The 25422-nt window shown below is 35.9% G+C and overlaps 1 protein-coding gene across 1 annotated transcript in view; it reads right to left on the reverse strand.

Annotated features, from left to right (window-relative positions):
- The window catches only part of LOC150090185 (transmembrane protein 98-like), a 55118-nt gene extending 40463 nt beyond the window's left edge, over window positions 1-14655 (reverse strand). The window contains exons 1-2 of the mRNA XM_090390192.1: window positions 14627-14655; window positions 2831-3025 (exon numbers count right to left, since the gene is read on the reverse strand). Coding sequence (XP_090246318.1) covers window positions 2831-2967 — 137 coding nt within the window. The 5' untranslated portion in view covers window positions 2968-3025; window positions 14627-14655. The remainder of the gene's footprint in view (window positions 1-2830; window positions 3026-14626) is intronic.
- Between the last annotated feature and the right edge of the window lie 10767 nt (window positions 14656-25422).

Raw genomic sequence — 25422 nt, forward strand, 5'->3', positions numbered from 1 at the left:
TTAGTGCAAATAGGGTAAACTCTTTCTTAATAGAGGGGGCCTTTCTCTATGTTTTGTGTGCTCCATGCAAGTTTCCGATCTAGCGGAGCTGAGAACCAAAGTTCAGAAAATTTGTCAAATGCCAGTCAAGATCGCTGGCCTGACGCGAGTTATGACCACGTGGTGCTAACATAGCATTCATACCAAGTGAAGAGGATGATAAAATGCTCACTCTTATTGGTGTATCTATAATTATTGTAAATTTGGGCATTTAATATTGGTTAAGGCTGCATACACAAACTCACAGCCAGATTTAACTGAGTTTTAAGCATGTGGCAGTGACGGCAGAACAAAGGGGGACCCGCTTTGTTGTGCAAGGTGTTCCTGCGAATGTACCTAGGAAAATTTTAAATTACCGTATACAGTTTGGCAAATCAATGACAGAGATAACAAGCAAGTATTAATTTTCATATCAGCATATTGCATTGGGAAATCAGTCTATGAACAGTGCCAGCTGAACAAGGGGGAACTCGCTCAGGATGATAAAGTCCAAAATTATATGCTGTAGGCATACGCTCCACATACAATAGCTAATGTGATTTTTAAATTTTTAGTTCCATTAGAGACGGAAATGGAGGGGGGGACACGAAAATTTCTCATATTTTCCTGTCTGGCGCCACCGTTTTGAATTTTAAAAATATGTTAATTATATTTTAAACTTACTCGTTGAGCTCTTTCCAGCAGTGTATAATAAGCTATAGGTTGTCGACAACCTTTTTTTGTCCCCCCCCCATTTCTCAGACAAATTTTTGTCAACAACGATCAATATAGCATTATGTTGGCCCACATGATGTACAAGCCCATGCAAAATTTCAAGTCAATAGGTTGAGTGGTTCCAGAGGTACAATGCTGTGATAGATGGACGGACAGACAGGCAACAGAGTGACATTATAAGGGTTCCTCGTTAGACTATGGACCCTAAAAATTATGAAAATTGGGAGAGATAAGGAAAATTTTAGTGTAGACTACGGAACCAAAATAAGTCAGCAATTGTATGTATCTATGAGCTTTTCTTTCCTCTTCCCATGGTACCAAACATTAACGGTACTACATACCTGCTGACTTCTGAAAGGATGGCTATCGGGTAACCATAAGCAAAGGGAAAATAGAATTTTTTTTTTTGAAAAAAAAAAAAAAAAAAAGGAGGAAACTATCTTTTTTGTAAAGAGTAGGGGATATTTTTAAATACAGACTTTGGACTTCAAATAAAATTTCACTGCCAACACATTTTATATTAAAATACAGTTTGCTTTCAAGTATTTAAGCCTATTATCCAGCTCTGATCTCTGTAGGTTTTGACCTACAGAGATGAGAGCTGGGTAAGAAATAAAGAAATTGATTTTAAAAAATTAGAATCTTCAAAAATGAGTTTTAAAAAAGATAAAGGAAACTAACAGATGGAAGCAGCAAAAAGACCGCAATCACAAATGAGGAAACAAGACAAAATCTTGGGGCAGCAGCAGTAACTACAAATTCTTCCTACTCCTGTGTACGGAGAATAAATATTTAACTGATGTGAAATCCAACAGTTGGGTGAATAATAAAAAAATTGATAATAGATGCTACATCAAAACCCCATAACAATTTTTTTATTATTTTTGATGTTGAGCAAAAGAGGTGAATAATCAGATGTCCCATTTGTTTTATTCAGCACCTTATTCAAACCAAGCTAAGATATGTTTCAACTCAGTATATTTTTAATAATAACAAAAAAAAAAGAAAAAAAAAGAAGAAGCTAACTAGATAGCTGTATGTATCAATTTATTCTTTAACATTACAATGGTTAATGTGTCAAAAACCTAGTATGAATCCATGTTTAACAACATACCACCATATTTTTTTGGAATACAAGATGTTCCATAATTTTGAAAAGCAAAACTGAGGAAAAATATAGTTAATTGTAAATAACTTCAAACGTTAAGTTTCTAATGCTTATGGAATAAATGCAGAAATGAAGTCCATTATAAATGCAATATGGAGCTGTAATTGTTGAACTACTTACTTTTCGTGCTCTCTTTTTTTTTATAATTTCCAGTTTCATCAATACAGACAGGAAACTGCTTCTTTTCAGAGCTAATCTTTTAACCACAATACATCTACATAAAAGACTACAGCAAATTATTGTACAAAGTTTCAAATCACATGCAACTAAATGGAAATCTAGCATGTGGAAAGGAAGTTAATCAAAACTTAATCAAGGAGATTAAGAACTTATTCTTGATTAATCTATAATGCTTATAGCAGAGGCAGACAAACAGAACTGTTGTTCAACACAGCTATATTAAGGAATTAGTTTCACAGGGCATCAGCATATTAGGCCATAGTATATCTTTACAAGTAGATGTTCACAGGTTTATTTTCATGTTGTACAAGGAGCAAAACTCAGGCAGACAACAAGAAAGGGGGCACCTGTCCCTTTACCTGAGAGGAGCTAACTACAGTCATGGTTTAAGGATTCCTAGAGTCCCTGCCAGGATTTGAACCCATTTAAAGATAGAAAATATGTAATATGTGTTTGCAGAAAGCTAGTTGTTCTGAAACTAATAGCATGGACTGTCAAGGCTACATCCTGAAAAATATTTAAAAAAAAAAAACATTTGTTTTGATGTCAGTGGAGATGGCAACTTTCATATATAGGACAAAATCAGGGATTTGTTTTCAAAAAAAAAAAAAAAAAATTCAAAAAATATGGTACATATTATTTAAAACCAGTCAAACAATAGTTTTTGTTAATAAATACATGAACTTTGTATGCATAAATTATAGTATTCTGAGAGAAATGTTCTTTTACCTGTTATCTACTAACTGTGGGGAAAGTAAATCCATTTGTCTGCAGTACTTATGATGACATACAACGATTAGAGCAACCAGTGATCCAAGGAAAACAACAGCTAAAACACCTATTGCCACAGCAACTACAGCTTCCATTGTAGTGAAAACAACGAGGATCAGACATCCCGTGAAAGTTTTTTACATTCTTTGGCTCCTGAAATATAAACATTGAAAAGTGATAACTTGAAAGAAAATTTTATTTTCATTTCATGCAAACTTGCCAATTCAAAAAATCCTAAAACTATCACAGGATGGAATATTGTAGTAAAGTGAATAGCTTTGGCATCAGCCACAGCCTGAAGCTTGGGTTATAAGTTCCCAGTCATGTATTTTATATGTTCAAATTTGCACGAAAGACAAAAAAATGGGAAGTCCATTATTAACAAAGTGCATGTATAACAATGAAGTTATTCCATAACAATTAACTTATTAACTGTTTTTCTATGTCTATCCTGGAATGTAAGCAGACAGATCATACTTTTCATACCAAAGAAGACTTTTCCCAGTTATCTACTCAATAATAAGTGTTTCTCAATTTAATTTGCACACGGAACTCTTCTGTAATCTAAAGATTACAAAAGAGTTCACGAGTTTTCTGCTCTGCAGTTTTAAAAAACAGCAGAACCCCATGATCAACGTCCCTCCCACTATAGACTGCTCATTTTCAGTTTTGATAGTGCATGTGGAGTTAGTACAGCACTGCCAAAATTTGTATCTTCTCTTATTTAAACAATATTATGTTTATAATTTCAAATTACATACATATAATTCATTTGATTAACATATGAACATGCTGTGATTTATTAAATTAAAATTATTATAAACATATCTAATTCTTTGTGAGAAACATTATTAGAATTTTTTAAGTCTAACCATATTCCTCCAACTTGAATTTATGATCCCCTCATGTGTGTAATCTCAGCAAGTGGAAGAATGCTATTAATATTCAGCTTACTCAATCCATTCAAAGCTTTAAACACTTCAATCAGATCTCCCCACAAGTACCTGGTCTTGAGATTCTGCAATTTGCAGAACTGAAGCCTTTCTAGAAAAAAGTATCCTTTTGTTCCATTCAACAATCTGGCTGCCCTTCTCTGCACCTGTTCTAGCAGATCTACATCCTTCCTAAAGTGAAGCCTCCAGAACTGTATACAGTACTCAAGATGCAGCCTAACCATGGCCTTATACAAAGGGATAATCACCTCCTTATCTCTACCAGCAAAGTTTCTGTATATCATTGACAAAAGTTCATGAGCTGTTCTTTATGTGTCCGCACTGCTCAGAGAATTTCATGTCTGACTGCACAATTACCCCCAGGTCGTTTTCATTCTCCACTACCCTAAGTGTGGTACCACACAGTTGATAAGTTACTGCTACCTATGTGCAGTACCTTGCATCTGTAAATATAAACTTCAACTGCCATTTCTCAGCTCATCACCCAATTTTCCTAAATCTTGTTGCAGTAGCTCACCCTGATGACTGTTGTTAATCACCCTGACAACCCTTGTATCATCTGCAAAGTTATATATTAAGCCTGATCTACCTTCATCAATATCACTGATAAATATTGAAAACAACAATGGACCCAGCACTGAACCCTGGGTAACTCCACTAATATATTTGCCAATATACTAACTGCACTAATAACATTAGTCCACAAAGAACAGTGCCCACTCATAGCCACTCTGTCTTCTTCTTCTTAACCATCCCTTTAGCCATAGCATTAACTTGTCTTTAATGCCACATTGCTCCACATTGTACAGCAGTCTTTTATGTACAACAGTATCAAAAGCCTTCCTGAAATCTATATGATGTCAAAATTATTTTTTTCATCCAGTTCCTTGGTCACTGCATCGTAGTAACCTATCAGATTGGTTAGACAAGACCACCATTTAACAAATCCACGCTGTGATTGCATTATAACTGTTTGCTTGTCTAAATGGTCCTGTATTACTTCTTTAACCAGTGATTCCATTATTTATACTGGAACAGACGTTAAGCTAATAAGTCTATAATTACTCACATTGCCTTCTGATCCCCCCTTAATGAAGGTAAAGAAAATACCTTCATTGTGAAGGTATTCACAATATGAGATATAACTTAAAACGATGCTGCCTTACAAATATTCTGTTTATTCAGAAATGGCTGTGTATTAATGATGCTATTGCACTTAATATATACATAGTCCCCCCCCCCTTAATGAATTGGGGATATATTCACAATTCTCCAGTCCATAGGGCCCTCCCCTGAATCCAAGGATGTTCCCATAATTATGGCTAAGGGTTTGCTCACCTCCTTTGCTGCCTCCCTTAATATAACTGGATAGATTCCATCTATGTAGTTCTCGTTTATGTAAAAAAAAAAAAAAAAAATACAGGATTATGCTAAATATAAAGTATGTTGGTTTGTGTCTAAATTTAAAAAAATTATTTAAAAATACAGGATTTCAATATAAAAAAATTCATTATCCATAACTGTGTCCTCTATAATGTTAAAATAAAGGGCAATTTTGATTGCCCATTTTTAGTTTATAAATTAGGCATGCTTTATACAAGGGAGCATTTGCTCAAAAGCACGATATTAGTACACCTGTCTGTGGGTTAAAAAGGTTTAACAACAAAAATGGTAATAATGAAATTCCTACTTTTCTATCTGATGATGGCATGCAATAACTTACATGGACTGTTTGTTCCTGTTTTTGGTATTCAAATATGGTAGGTTTAAGTACATCATTTTAGTATTAAGACAAATTCGTGGTTCTGAATGAGAAGTTGCCAAACACATTTCATATGCAAAAAACCACAAAAAGAGAAGACTTTAAGCAACTTTCTTCATATAAGAAAGACCTGCACAACATGCAATGAAAAATATAAAAATTTTCAAAATTTTAACACTAATTTCCAATTAGACATTTTTCATTTTTATAATTAAAAATTAAAATATAAACACTACCACATTTGTTATAGAACAGGTGCAGTACGTACGTGTATGTACATATCGAGGGTTTAGTATCAAACAAAGTGAACTACAAAACTGCATTTTTGTTTTGAGATAACTTTAGTTTTACTTTATACAAAAAAAACAATTCAATAAACAAAAGGAATTATCTTTATTCTGTCTATAGGACTTCTTATCCAAATCTCCTCAAATGTCGATAAATTATGAATGATAATTTAAAATAATTTTAAAACTCAAAATGTGTTCCTCACCATCAGCCCACGAGTAATTCAATACCCCAGGATTGCAACCATAGACCCCAACCCTACCCTAGAAATATCAAACCCCATGAAACCTCTAGTAATAGAAGACATTACTTCAGAAAAAACGCAGGTTAAAATATAAGTTAGAATACAATTAAAATACGATGAATAAAATCCAATAAAAAATTTCTCTCCCTGAAGTGGACCAAAAATTGACAAGTGTCATGCTCACAAGTTGGAATAAAACTGATGAACATAATGCATGTGTGTTACATTATTAATAGGAGATTAATCTTTAGCGTGCATGCATTTTTTATAGGTATTCAAATGAAAATAGTGGCTAAACCGACACATAAATTACATTTGATATTAAGGAATCACTCAGTATTATCTTCTTCCGAACAGTCACATGACCTAGTTTACAACAATTCTTGTAGAGATTATGACAATGCTTACATTGGATTAACCACATGCATTTTAAATTTTTAGGTTAAACAGCATGAAGCATCTGTTCATGCATCGCATGCCAATCCTTTGGAACTAGCATTTCATGCGATAAACGAAAACCACATGTTTCTTTTTAATGAAGCTAAAATCTCCAGTATTCGGCATAATTATACTAAATTATTAATTGCCAAAACTTTAGAGATGAAACTACAAAGTAATTCTATAAACATCCGCCAACCATTTCTCATATCTGAATTATGGTCTTGCAAATGCATGCGCGCTAAAGATTAATCTCCTATTAATAACACACATGCATTATGTTTGTCAGTTTTATTTCAACCTGTGAGCACGACACATGTTGAAAAGTTTTGGCCCACTTCAGGAAGGAAACTTTTTAGTGGACTTTATTCGTATTTTTAATTGTATTCTAACTTATATTTTTAACCCATGTTTTTTCTGACTTAATGTCTTCCATCACTAGAGGTTACATGGGGTTTGATATTCCTGGAGTCTATGACTACGAACCTGGGGTATTGAATTACTCGTGGGCTGATGGTGAGGAACATATTTTTAGTTTTAAAATTATTTTATATTATCATTCATAAATTAGCGACATTTGAAGAGAGTTGGATAAGAAGTCCACTAGTAGACGGAATAAAGGTAATACCTTCGTATATTCTTGAATCCAATCGTCCTTCCACTTCGAGGGTATAGCTCTAAAACGGTGTTAGCAGGCCGGCCGCTAGTTAGTACAACGGACCAAACCTATTGGTAACCCTTTAGGAGGCTTCCGGATCAGCTAGTGTATAATCTTGCTACCTCTACTCGGCCAGCTAGTGACTGGAAGGAGTCCGAGTAGTCACTAGCTGGCCGAGTAGAGTTGGCTAGTGACTGGAGGGAGTCCGAGTAGTGTGTACGTGGGAGGGGCATTGCCGAGGCCACATTATGTCAAGGATCTGGGTATATTCTTACCATATATACACCATATCCAAAAATTTCATTACTTCATACAGCATGTCCCCCTCACTTTTTCTTACTGTTGAATACACCATGAATTGTCAAACTAATAGAGTAAGTTTAATTGCGAAAAGATCTAAACCTTACAAACACTTCCTAGTTCATTTCACAAATATATGTGGTCTCAATTCTAATCTCAACGATGTCCATTTCCACTTGCAGTCTGCCAAACCCCATGTACTTTTTCTGACAGAAGCTCGGTTATAGGTTGATTCATATACTGCTCATCTCAATTGCCCAAATTATTCGCTGTATGATTCCTTTCGCCTCAAATGTGGTACTTGTGCATATGTCCATTCCGATATTCCTTGTCAGAGAATTGGTAATTTTGAATCTCCTCTCTTCGATCTTCTCTGGCTTAAAATCTCTCTACCTCATTGTGTAAAATTATCTGCTGTCTCTACCGTTCTCTCAACTCCACTAAGCACTTGGAGCTCTTTGACTTCCTCTTTTTGCAACTTGACTTTCTCCAGTTGAACTTTCCTAACAGTGAGGTAATTTTTCTTGGTTATTTTAATGTTCACAACTCCAGCTGGCTTCCGTTTTCTAGTCACACCGACCAAGCTGGTCAAGATGCTGAGGCTTTTGCAATTTCTAATGACCTTGCACAGATTGCACATTTACCTACAAGAATACCGGACAATCCTAACCATACAGCCAACACGCTTGATCTTTTTCTCACAAACAACCCTTCAAAGTACACGGTCGAAGTGAGTGGGCCTTTAGGTACTTCAGATTAGTACACAACTTTAGATCACAACTTTGTACAACACAATATATCACAACTTTGTAATTGTCTTTTCTCCAATGGGGCCTGTATCTCATGGCTATTCCGGACCTCTTATTGTTTGGCCTTACAAGAATGCAAAATGGGATGACCTACGAGATTTCTTTTCTTCTTTTCCTTGGTCGGACTACTGTTTCAAAACTTCTGATGTCAACGTTTGCTCTGATTGTATCGGTGAAATTATTCTGGTAGGAATAGAATCATTTATTCCGCACTCCACTTTAAAATCTCCTCCTTTATCTAAACCTTGGTTTTCCAATAAATGTGCTAAGGCTGTTCAAGAGAACAATATTGCATATCGTAATTGGCTTGTTTCCAATTCTCCAGTTTCATTTTCTGCCTACACCAAAGCGTGCAACAATTGTAAAGCAGTCATTAATCAGTCCAAACTAGATTTTGAATGGGTTAAGAGTAGAAAACTTGCTTCTTGCCCCTAATGGTAGCCAAGCATTCTGCTCTTTTGTCAAAGCTATTCGCTGCAACTTCTGCACATCTCTGCTCCCACCTCTGTCAAAACCTGTTGTCACTTCAGCCAAGGATAAAGCTGACCTGCTAGCATCCCATTTTTCTTCCTACTCATGTATTAATGATCTTGGTAAAACACCTCCCACCATTCCCAACACGCTCCATTCAATGCCTCCTGTGATCTTCTGTCAAAAGGATGTCAGAAGGATTTTGACGAATTTTGATGCTAAGAAAGCTCCAGGTCCCGATGGTATTTCTCCACTTGTTCTCAAAACCTGTGCTCCTGAACTTACTCCTATTCTTTACTGCCTTTTTTCACTTTCTTATTCCAAAGGTGTTTTTCCTTCTGGTTGGAAATTTGCTCATATCCAGCCAGTTCCTAAAAAGGGTGACAAATCCCTCCCATCCAATTATCGTCCCATTGCAATTACTTCTTCTCTTTCTAAAGTAATGGAGAAATCAATTAACCGCCAACTCTTAAACTACCTAGAAACCCTCCGTCTGATCAACGATCACCAGTATGGATTCCGTCTGTGTCAATCCACTGGTGATAGTCTGGCTTATGTTACCCATTTATGGACAAATTCAATGGAAAAGTTTGGTGAAACACAAGCAGTTGCTCTTGACATCTCAAAGGCTTTCGATCGTGTTTGACATAAAGGTCTTCTAAACAAGCTTCCATCTTATGGTTTGCCAACTGTTTTTTGTAACTGGCTATCCAGTTTTCTCTCTGATCGCTCACTGAGGGTGATGGTAGATGGCTCTCTGTCTTCTAACTTCTCCACTCATGCTGGTGTCCCCCAAGGTTCAGTTCTTTCCCCCACTCTTTTCCTCTTGTATATTAATGACCTTCTTCCATTGACTGGAAATCCTATCCATAGTTTTGCTGATGATAGCACATTGCATTCCACTTTCCATTTTGAAAAACCTTGCCATGCTCAATCAGCTTCAACTTCTCGAATATCTGCTACCAATTACTTAAATGCCGATCTCCAGGTAATTCTTCAGTGGGGCAAAGACAACTTAGTCGATTTCAATCCTTTTAAAACTCAGTCTTGTCTTATGTCTCACAAAAAGGATTCTTCTGCTCACCTTTGGTGATACTCCAATTTCTAAGCAAAATGATATATCTCTTTTGGAAATTACCCTGACTTCTAATCTCAAGCTAATCTTGTGCTTGAGATTAGAAATCGGGTCATTAGAAATCTTGTAATCTCAATCTAATCATGTGCCATTACAATATTTGTAATGGCACAAGCACATTACAAATATTGTTTCCTGTGCATCTAAAAAACTTGGTTTTCTCTTTCACTCTCAGCGTTACTTTTCTTCCAAACAGCCGTTCACTCTGTACAAATCACAAATCCGCCCTACCATGGAATATTGTTCCCACATCTGGGGTAGTGCCCCCAAAACTTCTCTGAGGTTTCCAGATTCCATTCAGAAGAGGGCAGTTAGGTTAATTAATGACTCCTCTCTAACAGAGTCTCTCCACTCTGTCTCATAGACGTACTGTTTTTGCTGCATGCCTTTTCTACAGATACTTCCATGAGCACTGTTCTTCTGAATTGGCTTCTATAATTCCAGCTCTCTCTTTCAAAACAGTCCGAACACATGCCCCCAACAGCCATTTACTGTCCAACTTCAAACTCACAGAACCAACTTTTGATCTTCCTCGTTTATTCATTCAACTGCCATTTTCTGGAACAACCTTCCTTCATACGTATTTCCTGAAAATTACAGTCTACAGAAATTCAAGTATAATGTCAACAAATATCTTCTTTCATCTTCATAACCTCATACCCAAGCAAGGTACTAAGTACTATAGGTTCTAATACCTTTTGTGTTTGGGGTTTTCATAAAAAAATATATATATATATATATATATATATATATATATATATATATATATATATTAATATAACATAGGATAAATTGAGCCTATGGAAGCTCTTACTTACTTAGTACAAATAACGATGCATATCATATCATCATACAGCTCTATCTCTCTAGTACTTTACAAGTTAGCTTGGGTTATATTTCCAGTAAACCAAGAAAATGTCAAATGACTTTTTCTTGGTTAATTACAAAAATGTTTACTACAAAATGATTTTGTAGTTAACACTAAACCCTCAATATATATGTATATTGTACATATTTTTGCTGTATTTGTAACTCCAAAGCATTTATGGTTATAATATATGTGTGTTTGTGTCTATATATATATATATATATATATATATATATATAGAAAATTATTTTAATGTTATGTGCAAATCTTTAATTTAACTTATGCTAATAATGAAAATACCGTGTACCCTGGGAGCGATGTATGTTGAATAAAGGGGGGGAAGAACGGAAAAGAGTAACGTTATAAACAAAGTGCGAATTTTGAAAAATGTAAAATTTGAAAAGAACGAAAATAGAAATAGCAGATTATTGAAAAGAACGACCAAAGTAGAAATAGCATTGCAGTATCTTTCATAATTTCTGTGTCATCTTCAGAGGTCATCCACCTAAATTATGAAAAAGAACAGCAATACTCTTACTTCTGTTTCTGACATGTTCTGTATGTCAAAAAAAAAAAAAAAAACACGTGTACGCGGACACGTTGTAAAAAATAATTTAGAATATAAATTTTGAAAAAATAAAATACAAGTTAAGCAAAAATATTATTCCAAAGTATAACATACAGAACATGGATGACCTTACAGAAGTAAGTAACCCGCCAAAAAGAGAAGACAAAGGAAGCGAGTGTCCGATTGACAAGAATGACAAGAATGTCAATAACTAACTTTAGTAAGTAAGTTATTGACATTCTTGTCATTCTTGTCAATCGGACACTCGCTTCCTTTGTCTTCTCTTTTTGGCGGGTTACTTACTTCTGTAAGGTCATCCATGTTCTGTATGTTATACTTTGGAATAATATTTTTGCTTAACTTGTATTTTATTTTTTCAAAATTTATATTCTAAATTATTTTTTACAACGTGTCCGCGTACACGTGTTTTTTTTTTTTTTTTTTTTTTTTTTGACATACAGAACATGTCAGAAACAGAAGTAAGAGTATTGCTGTTCTTTTTCATAATTTAGGTGGATGACCTCTGAAGATGACACAGAAATTATGAAAGATACTGCAATGCTATTTCTACTTTGGTCGTTCTTTTCAATAATCTGCTATTTCTATTTTCGTTCTTTTCAAATTTTACATTTTTCAAAATTCGCACTTTGTTTATAACGTTACTCTTTTCCGTTCTTCCCCCCCTTTATTCAACATACATCGCTCCCAGGGTACACGGTATTTTCATTATTAGCATAAGTTAAATTAAAGATTTGCACATAACATTAAAATAATTTTCTATATATACATTATGGTTGTAGGGTACCTTTGCTCTTGCAGTGTCCCTGATCCATAATTCATATTATTGATATTCCATTTTATCTCTATTCAAATTCAAATCCATTTTCTTTCTTTACTTAATTTTAATTTTTATTCATAATTATATATATATATATATACTCGTGAGTGCAGACACACACGCACACACTATATTCTCATTGTAGCACTTTTGAAGAGCCTGGCCACAAAGAGCATTATAAGCAGAAAAACATAAATGGGTGTTTCCACACCCACTCTCCTTTCTGCAGGCTATTTTTCATTTTTGATCAAAATTTTGGTAGATGCCACTAAACCTTAATTTAACACCAATTTTATTTTTCTTTAGCTTTTTTTTGCAAAAAAAATTTTTTTATGCAAGTTGAAAACCTATACACTTATGTACTATGCTTGCTTTTTTTGGCACCTTTAATGCATTTTTTGTGCAAAAAGAATGAAAATTTTTAAAATATTTTATTAAATTAAACTAAACACCTTGAGTATATTACTGTATGGGATAAATGTTATATTATTAGCCATATGGTTCAAGGAAGCCTGAGGCTTATTAGCATTAGCATATTAATAATAATAATAATGCTGTCATTAATGAAATTTACTGATACCATGTCGAACATCTATACACACAAAGACACTAATCACTGTACCAGCAAAGAAAGCAAATGAATAATGTTGAATTTAAAAAAATAAAAAAAAAAAGGCAAGGAGAGCATGCAAATGCAATGATGAACAGATAAACAATGAGTTGTAAAGAGCAGCCAATCTACCTTCAAAGGATGAGTTAAACATGAAATAAATGTTACCTGCCCTGAGAATGATTTCTATGAAGTAAACAAACTGCACGAATAATGATTCCTAAAATTCAGCTTTTATTGTCACTTTCCCAGAGCCAAAAATCAAGGGGAAGGAAAGTTAAATCCAAGTTTAATCCCTCTTGGCAGCTTAAAATAGTTTAAATGCTTTTCCGGCGCCTTTGTAGCCAGGTGGGTGGGAAGGAGTAGCAGTGCGTAGTACACGCTTCTTGATTAGACCGAGGTTCGAGCCCGTCACCACCAAATACGGAGGATGCGGAAAGGTCAAGGAATGACCACCGCATATCCCGGAGCAATATGGCCTTAGTTGCTAATGCTCCTAAAAACCAAATAACAAACAAACAAACAAACAAATGCTTTTCCCAGCTATAGTGCTAATACTGTGCAAAAGCTTTCCCTAATAAGCAGGAAAGTGTTTATACAGAAGCACTACTATAAGCAACAGTGTTATAACAGAAATTTACTGTAGTAGAGGCATGTGATGCAAGAAAGCAAGCTTATGTAGCATCGGCCAAAAAAAAAAAAACAAACAAAAAAAAAAAAAACATTTCACACATGCATTCCCTCTAAAAGTTTGTCCAGTTCCTCCTTGAATTTAAGCTATCAACTTCCACAATGACAGATGAAAGTTTGTTCCAGCAATCAACTACCCGCTGGCTAAAAGCAAATTTCCACACGTCTATTCTACAACTGCCTTTTGTTAATTTGATTTATGTCCCCTCCGGTTTGTAATCTGGGCAAGAGGAAGAATCCCATCAGAATCAAGACTGCTCAACCCATTCAAGGCCTTATACACCTCAATCAGCTGCGTATGTATATAAGTGATGGCTATTCTTTGGCTGAATTTAGCATCCGGTAACCCTGGGCATGGCAGACGAACAGTTGAAGTGGTGGATATGATTGGTTCTGTCAAAGTGAAGGAAATGATTGCTAGCCAGTGTGCATGGCTTATAAACTGAAGGATATGATTGTTCCTCCCTTACATGATATTACAGGGAAAGGCTATGTGATGTGAAAGACAAGAACTGGGATAATAGTTGTAATTAGAAAGAAAAAACACTAATAGGAAGGGTCATGTTTTTAATTGATTTTCATTTTTGTTTAGAGAGAAAAAAGGTTAGGTTTTTATGCGACTTTGGGCCAGATTCAAGCAAAAGAAGCAGCAGGTCATTCATTTCGACCATACCCAGGGGTACAATGTTCTAAAGTATTACCATTCTATTATCTAAATAATATATATATGCAAAAATAATATTTTTATTACTACATTTTTAAAATAAGATTATACCGAAACAAACAAATACCTAAACAAAAGTAATTTGCCTAGATATATTTTAACTTTATTGGGTAAAATGCCTTCTCTTTCTGGTATTTTACCCAATAAAGCAGAAGACTGCTGCAGTTATTTAAAGGTATGATATCACTACATTGCGTCTTGTGGCAAACGAAATCATTTGCCAGCAAACATCAAATATGCAAACACTTTAAATATAAAGTATTTTTAATTATTTAATTAAGCGCCAGTTTCATCCTAGTATCGCGAACATATGCGTCGACGATCAGTGGCATCGGGAAGCAAAACAGGGGTTAAAGCTTCCATTGGCCCAAAGCTAGAGCTTGGAGTTAGGATCTTACCTGTTATTTAAGTCATAAAATGAAGGAAAGGGAAGTTATCTCAGGGCAATGCTAGTTCGACACATCCGCTGACGAACTAGGTAAGTTCAGCATTCAACATTCCCGTAAAGAACAATCTTCAAGTAGGGAGATCACATACTTCAGCTTGTCTTCCAAACCGTAATGAACGTGCGTGTCAGAATTAGAGGTTATTTACATCAAATAAATAAATATATATATATAAATCTGATCTGACTAAGAGTTCTGTAAATCGCGTTATTTACTGCCTTACCAAGCCAGAATTTACTACATTTTTTTTAACACAACAATAAACATTCATATAAAATTATCTATATTAATCTTACTTTTCTTTAAGGTAGAAGTTGACATTCTGAATCCCTTTCAAAATTAACTTCATGCACAGTCATTTCACTGCAATACAATCGTACAAAAGTTTACAAATCCAAAATACTATTGGAAAGAACCTTTAATGCGAAATGTCAACACATTCAACATATACATCTATCTCAATACTCATAACTAGCTGGTTTCAGTACAAAACACACACACCCCCATATACGTTTGTTTATGTACGAAGTTGAAAACACAGCAGAACATTTTGCGTGTCATTATATAGATGGCGCGATTTTTTAGCATTTAATTTTATTTATTAAATTTGAATTATTTAGTCTGCAGTTTCGTGCCGATTTATATACGATTTTTGGTTTTCACAGTTTCATCTTCTAATATAAACATACGCGCGAGTATGTGCAAGTGGGCTGAATTCGGTTATCTCTTTGTGAGTTGTTATCCATTTGCAAGTTCCATCGACGATGATTTTTTTTTATCATTAAACCTCGGGGGCTCACATCTGGTGAGTATGGGCTTGGCAAACCCAGGGTCCTGAGCTGGATATCATCATTCTTCTCTTTCTTGGTGATTCCTGTCTACTTCTCTCTCTCTCTCTCTCTCAGGGTAACTCGGGATTTTTTTTTTTTTTTTTTTTTCGGCTGGTGCAACATAAGCCTCGGGCTTCCTTGTACTGTGTGGCTAATAATAATAATAATAATAATAATAATAATAATCAGTCATCATCATCGCCTTCGTGAGGACATTGTTCGTTAGTGTCACTGCTTCAGATAGTATGGGACTGATGGAAAAGGGCTAGACTAAATATTCGATTCGAAGATGAGTAATGCTCTCTAATTGGCCAAAAGGAATTTTATGAGGAAAAAATGCCCCTAAAATCATCCTCCCCACACAGGGCGGAAAAGGCCCGGGTTTGAATTCCGTTGGTGAAGTGAGGAACTTTGATGGGCTTTTTTTAATCCGTGGCTGAGTTAGTCGGTCTCATGAGTAGATGGCAAGTTTTTATCCCTCAGAAACGGGGTTTTTTCCCGTCTAGAGAAACAGGCAAATCGATCAGAGAACACATGCAATTTACAGACACAATGCACATGGGTATATGCAATGCTTGTTTTGTAAAATAACAGGTGCCAGTACTCATTTTTTGCTATCAGAAAAAATTGAAAATTAAAAGGATATGAAAAGTACTCTACAAATTTTTTTTCTGATATTGTTACTTTAGTAGTAATGTTTTTAGAATAAGAATAACAAATTAAGTATATTAACACAGTTTATTAAGCATAAATTTATTATTCAAGTATATAATATTCAATATTATTCAAGTATATAATAAAGAGTTCTTCTTCTTATATAAAAAAAATAATTAGATAGTATGAATCAGAGCTGTACTACTCAATATGTTCTACGTTGATAATAATATTAGTAAAATAATAAGAGGAGTTTACCTCAATATGCTGCGTAGATTTCGATCCCGTTTTAATTTCTGGAGGGTATCATACGGAAGTGTTCTACGCAGTATATTGAGGTAAACTCCTCTTATTATTTTACTAATAAAAAAAATAAGTAAAATGTGAGTAAAATAAGTAAAAAATAATAACATAAGTAAAAATAATTTCATAATAAAGTATTTGTAGAATATTCCAAATTTTTATTAAGTTCTCATCCGACATCCTATGCTAGGGGTAGGCAACCTTTTTTGAGTGAAGAGCCATTTTTGATCTAATTAAAAAAGAGAGAGAGAGAGAGAGAGAGAGAGAGAGAGAATCCGAAGAGCTGCACCTCAGCTCAAGCTGGAAGGAGGGGGGGGGGGTGAGTTTTTTAAGAAATGGAATAGAGTGGGAAGGTGTTTATTAAAAATATATATTTTTTGAAATATTATTTATTAATACTGAAAAAACGTAACAAATATCCAAATAGGTATAAATTAATGACTTTTGCTGATGAACTTCTTGAGCGAGTCTCTCAACATCATGCGAGTATGTCGTAATTAAACACGCTGAGCTTTAAACATGCCAGCATTGTTCAGACGACGGTTTCTTGATTTATTTTTACTATAGTTCATGTTCAAAAATATTTGCTCTCAGAAAAAAGTCGAACCAAAAACTGAGAGAAGTCCAAACGCAAATATTTTCAAATGTTTATATATGGGTCAGGTAAGTTACTCCGCGCACATCGAACACAATTTGGTCTGCATTTTAAACTCATCTATCGCCGTCCATTTGTGTAGAATTTCAAAGACAGCGTTTTGCCTCTCCAAATCCTCAATTTCAGTTTTAAGACATTTTAGTGTTGCACTCCACATGTCCTTGATTTTTAAGTCCTCTTAACTCCATTTCAAATTGTGCTTCATGTGAGCTGTAAAATTAAAGAACCGCAGTTACGTGTTAAAAGAGCTGCATGCGGCTCGCCAGCCGCAGGTTGCCGACTCTTGTCCTATGCCGACTTCTTTTCTTCCTCTTTGTGTGTCGGTTGCTGAATGACGTTTCCGAAGCAGCCATCAATCGACATATTTTGCTGGATCGAAGCGGGTCAGTGGCGGGTCTACAATTTTAAGAAACAGTAATGAAGAAACTGTTTTTGTCATCAACTAAGCGCTGGCGATCAGATTCGTTTGCGAAAATCCTCGTTCACATTCACTCGATGAAATTGGTGTCGTACTCAGAGCGTTCATCAAATTCTTCAATTCTTCCGAAACCTTCTTGTCAATTGGGCATCCCTGAAATCCACAAATTGCATCTCTTTCATTTAACTGTAACCTAATTGACAATTTTCTAACTTCGCTTTCACCAAATGCCAACAATTCATGTTTAGAAGGATAATACCTTCGTTGTCCTCATTTTTGGTCTCTCGTCATCGGTATTGTCACTAGTACTTAAATTCGAATTTTTTCTTTTTTTTTTTTTTTGAAACTGTCCAAAATGTCGGTGTCATTCGGATATACAGGTACTGTGAACATGTAAACAGAGATAGGGAAAATTTACGGAAAAATGTGGATAACGCAATTCCGCGAAACAACAGATGATTATTTGTCGGGGTAAAAGAAAATCACTCCCTCCTAATTCTCGAACGGGCACTTAGAGTTGATTCACAGAAGTGTCCAACCTACGGCCAGCGAGGAAGGTGAACTAAAACAGCATTTTGAATTTTGTTAATTATCAAAAAAATTCTCATTAAATGTTTTTTTCAGTAAATGTAATTGTGTATTGTACTTAATAAAATTTTCGAATATTTTCAATTTTACTTTTACATGCAACAAGATATGGAAAATGTAACACACTAAAGAAATCTAACTTTGAATTTTTTTGAATATGGCCACTGTACGGGAAAAAGTTGGATACCAGTGCAGTAGAAGGTGGACCAGAGCCCATGGGGAATACACATTGATCTGCTCACTCTTGACTAGCGCCATAGAGTAGTAACATATCTTACTTATCTTACATATCATACTTCTCTGTGACTACCGCGACTCCTCCGTATGCGGGACAGGTGGTCGGATAGATTTTACCAGGTACCACTAAGTTGTAGAATGCTTTAGCTCCCTTAATTCGCGCAGCAGGACTAATTGCCTGAAGGTCAGAAATGCGAACAGCGCGTACCGAGTTAATTCTCTTCTAATCCGTTTGCTATATGAAAATTTTCTTTGCTCAACGGAAAGTATTTTAAATGTAACTTCCAAGGGAAAGTCAAAATAATTCGCTATAAAAGGACTTCGTTAAACAGAGGTCCGACTGAGTAATTTAGAATTATAAAAATGGTTATACAGTTTTATATAGAAATATCTTAATAATAGACAGTGAAAAATGCAAATTTAGTTAAATAATTTTAAGCTTATTTGAATAGTAAGGTAAACATATGAAGAAAAATTTACGGAATATTACAAATTTCGAAGTGCACTGCATCCAAATGTCACACTTCACTGTTAATAAAGGTGCCGGTACGCCGTACCGTTGCGCACCGTCCCAAAAACAGCACTGTATATGTAAGAAATTACCCAGTGATCCTAATATAATACTTTGGATTTTTTGTGATCTGTAGCAAGTTTTGACTCTGTGGCTGAGTAGGTCGGTCTCAGGCATAGATAGCAAGGTTATCCAACCAAAAACTGGGGTTTTTCATCCAGCAAAACAGGCAAATCAACTAGAGAATACATGCAGTTTACAGACACATACAAATGGATATATGTAAAAACTTACAGGGTGACCCTAATATAATAGTTTTTTTTTGTGTGTCTGTAGCAAATATCTGCAGGGTAGCACAGTGGTATTGTCACCGTCCTTCCCACACCAGGTGGAAAAGGCACAGGTTCGAATCCCGTCAGTCACGCGAGGAACTTTAATGGGCTTTTTTCACTCCGTCGCTGAGTTTGTCGGTCTCAGGCGTGGATAGCAAGATTTTTCTCCACAGAAGCAGGGGTTTTACGTCCATCAAAGCAAACAAATCGACCAGAGAACGCACGAAATTTACAGACATAACAATACACATGGGTAGTTGAAGTGACTTTCTAGGTACAATTCGTCAATCAACAACAATTAACACAGATGGTGAAATACTAAAGGGAATAACTTATTTAGCCAGTTTTGAGCGTGTATGACACACACACACACACACACACACACACACACACACACACACACACACACACACACACACACCATTGGTGGTCTTCCATGTACGCTTCCTTTGTATGGTACATGCAAACATGCGTTCCTGTAAAGCCATAAATTCTAAATTCATTCGAGATGGCACTGTAAAGCCATAAATTCTAAATTCATTCGAGATGGCACTGTAAAGCCATAAATTCTAAATTCATTCGAGATGGCACTGTAAAGCCATAAATTCTAAATTCATTCGAGATGGCATTGTCAACTTGTTTCTTTTAGCAAACTATTGTCTTGAGTATTCCTATTCCACTCAGTCTTCTGATATCAGTCCGTAACTCTAAAATTTCTCCAGTCACTGTGGACGAATGTATGGTCAACATTATTCCATTGCTTTTTCTAATTGAGACTGATCGGTCTCAAACCTTGCAGTGCCTTCATGCTATTTATACCAATTCAAGCACCCTCTCCTGTGGCGGCAAGGATAAAAACACCTTTGGTCGTCCTGAATAAAAGCCACATTCGTGAATCGTCCTTCATATAATACAGGCAGATATAGATGATCTTGTGATGACCATTAAGTCGTAGATTAATTTGATTAATTCTTTTTTCAACTACATCATGCTGATTGCAGAATTAAGATATGGCAACAACAACAACAACAACGTGAAGCTAAGGATGCATCATTAATGTAGAAAACACCATTTGTACTACTTTTGTGACCACTTGTACCCCAACTTTGACTGTTCACCCATCCTTTAATTACTTCTATTGATTATTATCTTTAATTATTCTCAGGTCCATTGCTTACTCCCAGGTAATTTATCGCGCCACTATGCTAAAATCTTGTTAAACTGCTTTGAGGAATCCACTAGAGACTCCTTCCATTTTCAATTGTTCCCACAGTCCGGATCTCATTTGTATACAACAGTGTGAGATGGCCTCAAATGGGTTATCGAGCATAGAGAACCATTTCCGTCCATTCTACAGCCCTCTTGGTAGCACAGCAGTTATGATTATCATTGCTCTCTCACACCGGATGGAAAGGGTCCGAGTTCGAATCTGTTATCGACAACGGGAATTTTTATAGTCTTTTTCACATGGCTTAGGCATTTGGTCTCATATGAAGAGTTGTACGATTCTTCTCTCAGCAACTGGGGTTTTTCGTCCAACAAACAGCAAACCGATTGCAGTTTACACTCAGTTACAGATTACACGCAATGCACTGTTGCCTCAGAGCCTTAGTGGCTTTAGCATTTAAAACCCATACCCATCCACAATGCAGGAATTTCAAGAGGCCAAAAGACCCATAAAAATTTCTCGAAAATCAAGAAAATTTATGAGCCTTTTGAAAACGACCAATAAAAATTCTTTGCGTCATTGACGGATTCGAACTCTGGTCTTTTCCACCCGACTTGGGGAGGATGGTGATTATTTCAAAATTATTACTCACGAGGACTGGTCCCTTGCGACCTGGCAGTATGGTAGTTTCGCCAGTGGTGTCAGCATTATAATGAGTAAGGATTATGCATTAACGTCTTTTATTCAACTCCAAAGTGCAATCACATACAACAAAGAATATTTTTCGTGTGCAGTATTTCTTAAAAAAAAAAAAAATAAAATAATAGCATCATTACGAGAGTAGCATTGTTAACAAGAAATAATATCAAATATTTATTGTTAACAATAAACATGCAACAGATATTATGGAATAATAGCAAATGTTAACCTTCTGTTTGTTGAAATAGAAGAAAATTTCGTTTCAGGTTTCCTGAGAATCATGTCCATGCCATGATATATCAGGCGTGTTCGTTTGATGTAGTAACTATATCCTTTGTGTTAATGTGTTTTACAGCAAAAGGAACCGCAATAAGATTGGAACTGCCTTCCCATAACCTTACGGTGCCAGGCAGTTTAGAATCTATTGAAAATAACACTAAGAATATAGGACGCTTGTCAAACCGAACAGGTGAATCATTGAATGGAGAAACACCGAACCTAGTAAACAGCAACCCAATACTTAGAGATGTTAGGAAAGTAAAGGAGAGAATTAACAACAGCAGTGACAAATCAAAAAGATCAATGAAGGGACTGAAGCGCAGATTTCGTCGTCAAGCACCACAGGCAACACAAGCGGAATGTGAGATTATATATCGTTTTCTTTCTGTTTTAACCTAATTGCTTGTAGTTACTAAAGAACACATTACACATGAGACTTTTAGAAATTTCAGTCTTATTGTATTTAATTTAATTTCAGTCTTATTGTATTTAATTTAATTTCAGTCTTATTGTATTTAATTTAATTTCAGTCTTATTGTATTTAATTTAATTTCAGTCTTATTGTATTTAATTTAATTTCAGTCTTATTGAATTATATTTGAATTACATTATCAATTGCTTGTATTTATGGATATGTTTCAGATCTATTCAAAGTCAATTCTTCGGGCCAATGGAGGAACCTTGTAGCTAAAATTTACATCAATAATTTTGAGAGACAGAGTTGTTTTGTAGTCTCCATTCACTAATGCGTGAATGGAGTTAAAAAATATCTATTCAGTTTGTCAGTAACCTGAGTAGGATCATCAACATTTAAACCATCGACATCAATTGTGCTAATGTGATTCAATTCTTTCTTTTTACTGTTAATATAAGTAAAAATGTTCCTGCTGTTTTTCTTTGCATTCTTTGTCTTAGCTTGCTAACCTCCTTTGTGACTTGATTAGAGACAAGTTTATAACTCTTAATACCAATGTGCTACTCGCGAATACTATTTAGATATGTTTCAGTTTAGAAATTAAAAAAAAAAAACAAAAAAAATTACCTGTATTAAAGAGCTCTGCAGGAAATCCAGCAATAAATACTGGGACTCATGTGAAACATGCTCTTCGAGAAACACGCCCCAGATCATCATTGTCTGTAGCTTGTGCTGACACTGGTTGAACCCCTTTTCAAGAATACCTGGGCTTGTTCGTTTGTTAAGACTTTTCGTAATCACTTTGTACATTCTTGCGATACTCTAAGGAGTTCAAGAGGACCGTAGTCGTCGGAATATCTTCTTGGCGAAAATCGCGTATCACTAATTTTTTGGTGTACTTCATTGTTCGTGCATTCAGAACCATGGAATTTCTGGGATTTCCAAAACAGGCGGCTGCAGTTTTGATCCTCTGCTCTGCTCATAGAGTTGGAGCCCTCAGTATAGTCTCCGGTACTAAGAGCATCGTGTTTTTGGGGAGAAAATCCTCAGAAAAATAAAGGCGTACCGGCCCTTGCCTTCAATTCAATAGAAAATAAAAAAATAAATAAAAATCAAAGAAAGAAACTTAAGAAAACGTTATTAAAGTTTTGGTCTATCGCTGCTCAGATTGGTTAATCAAATTCTGCAAAGAACATAATCATTTAAGAATTTGTTCGTAGGATTTAAGTAGGATCCTGGGTATAACCCCAATGCACGTGGACACTGTGCGTGACCACCCATGTGTGATTCAACGTAAGCAGGGGTCGAGGTGTGGCGCCCACACCACATGGAAGAATGCCGCCCCCTTTGTGTTACCAGACAATACTAGGTGGTACTCGATTCTCATCAACCAGTGAAATACCACTACTTTGCTTATTGGAGGCTTGAAGTGGTGGAACCCATGTTTAGTCTCCAGAGCTAAGTTCCGGTCAACCTTTCCGAATCTCTTCCATCATGTGTATGACTTATGACTTTTGAGGTTATGATAGACATCATGGCGAAATCCAATCTTCCATACATTTCGAGGGTACAGCTCTAAAATGTTGTTCGCAGGGCGCCGCTATTTAGTACACCGGACCGAACATATTGGTAATTCTTTAGAAGGCTTCCGGATCAGCTAGTGTATAATTTTGCTAACTTTAGTCTGCCAGATAGTGACTGGAGGAAGTCCGAGTAGTGTGTATGCAGGGGACATTGCGATGCCACGTTATGTCATGAATCTTTTTCTTACTATTGAATACACCTTCCACTTTTTCTTACAATTCAATACACCAGGAATTGTCAAACTTATAAAGTAAGCTTATCTGCGAAAAGATCCAAACCTCCCAAACACTTCCTAGTTCATTTCACAAATATACGTCGTATAAATTCTAATCTCAACGATATCAATTTTCCACTTGCAGTCTGAAAACCCCATGAACTTTTTTTGACAAAATTTCAATTATCGGTTGGTTCAACTACTGCTCATCTCAGTTTCCCAAATTGTTCCCTGTATGATTCCTTTCTCCTCAAAGGTGGTACTTGTGCATAGGCCCGTTCCGATATCCCCTATTAGATATTTGGTAATTTGGAATCTCCTCTTTTCGATCTTCTCTGGCTTAAAATTTCTCTACCTCATTATGTCAAATTCATCTGTTGTCTCTACACTTCCCCCAACCCCACTAATCACTTGGAGCTCGTTGACTTCTCTTTGCAACTTGACTTTCTCCAGCCCAACCTTCCTAACAGTCAGGTAATGTTCCTTGGTGATTTTAATGTTCACAACTCCAGCTGACTTCCGTTTTCTAGTCACACCGAACCAGCTGGACGAGATTCAGAGGCATTTGCAATTACTAATGACCTTGCACAGATTGTTCATTTACCTACAAGAATACTGGACAATCCTAACCATACAGCCAAACGCTTGAGCTTTTTCTCACAAACAACACTTCTAAGTATAGGTTCGAAGTAAGTCGTCCTTTAGGCACCTCAGGTCATAACTTGTTGATTGTCTCTTCTCCAATGGAGCCTTTAACTTATGACTATTCCCAACTTCGTGTTGTTTGGCATTACAAGAATGCAAAATGGGATGATCTACGAGATTGCTTTTCTTCTTTTCCTTGGCCGGACTACTGTTTCAAAACTTCTGATGTCAACGGTTGCTCAGATCGTGTCAGTGAAATTATTCTTGGAGGAATGGAATCCTTTATCCCACACACCACTTTAAAATATCTTGCTTCATCTAAACCTTGGTTTTCCAATAAATGTGCTAAGGCTGTTCAAGAAAAGAATGTTGCATATCGTAATTTGCTTGTTTCCAATTGTTCAGTTTCATTTTCTGCCTACACCAAAGCTCGCAACAATTGAAAATCAGTTATTAATCAGTCCAAACTAGATTTTGAACAGGATAAGAATAGAAAACTTGCTTCTTGCCCTAATGGTAGCCGAGCATTCTGGTCTCTTGCCAAGCTATTGGCCGCAACTTTTCACCATCTCTGCTCCCACATCTGTCAAATCCAGATGGTTCTGTTCTCACTTCGGCCAAGGATAAAGCTGACTGCTAGCATCCCTTTTTTCTTCCAACTCATGTATTAATGATCTTGGTAAAACACCTCTCACCATTTCCAGCTTGCTCCATTCAATGCCCCCTGTGGTCTTCCACAAAAGGATATCAGAATGATTTTGGTGAATCTTGATGCTAAGAAAGCTCCAAGTCCTGATGGTATCTCTCCACTTGTTCTTATAACCTGCACTCCTGAACTTACTCTTGTTCTTTGCTGCATTTTTCACTTTCTTATTCCAAAGGTGTTTTTCCTTCTGCTCGGCAATTTGCTCATATCCGGCTAGTTCCTAAAAAGGGTGAGAAATCCCTCCCATCCAATTATCGTTCCATTGCAATTACTTCTACTCTTTCTAAAGTAATGGAGAACTCAATTAACCGCCAACTCTTAAACTACCTAAAAACCTTCCGTCTGATCAACGATCGCCAGTATGGATTCCGTCAGTGTCGATCTACTTGTGATATTCTGGCTTATATTACCCATTTATGGACAAATTCAATGGAAAAGTTCGGTGAAACACAAGCAGTTCTTCCGCTTCACATCTCAAAGGCTTTCGATCGTGTTTGGCATAAAGGTCTT

The sequence above is a fragment of the Mastigoproctus giganteus genome, chromosome 2 (genome assembly GCF_048544385.1).
Source record: "Mastigoproctus giganteus isolate SK-2022 chromosome 2, ASM4854438v1, whole genome shotgun sequence".
NCBI classification, from domain to species: domain Eukaryota; kingdom Metazoa; phylum Arthropoda; class Arachnida; order Uropygi; family Thelyphonidae; genus Mastigoproctus; species Mastigoproctus giganteus.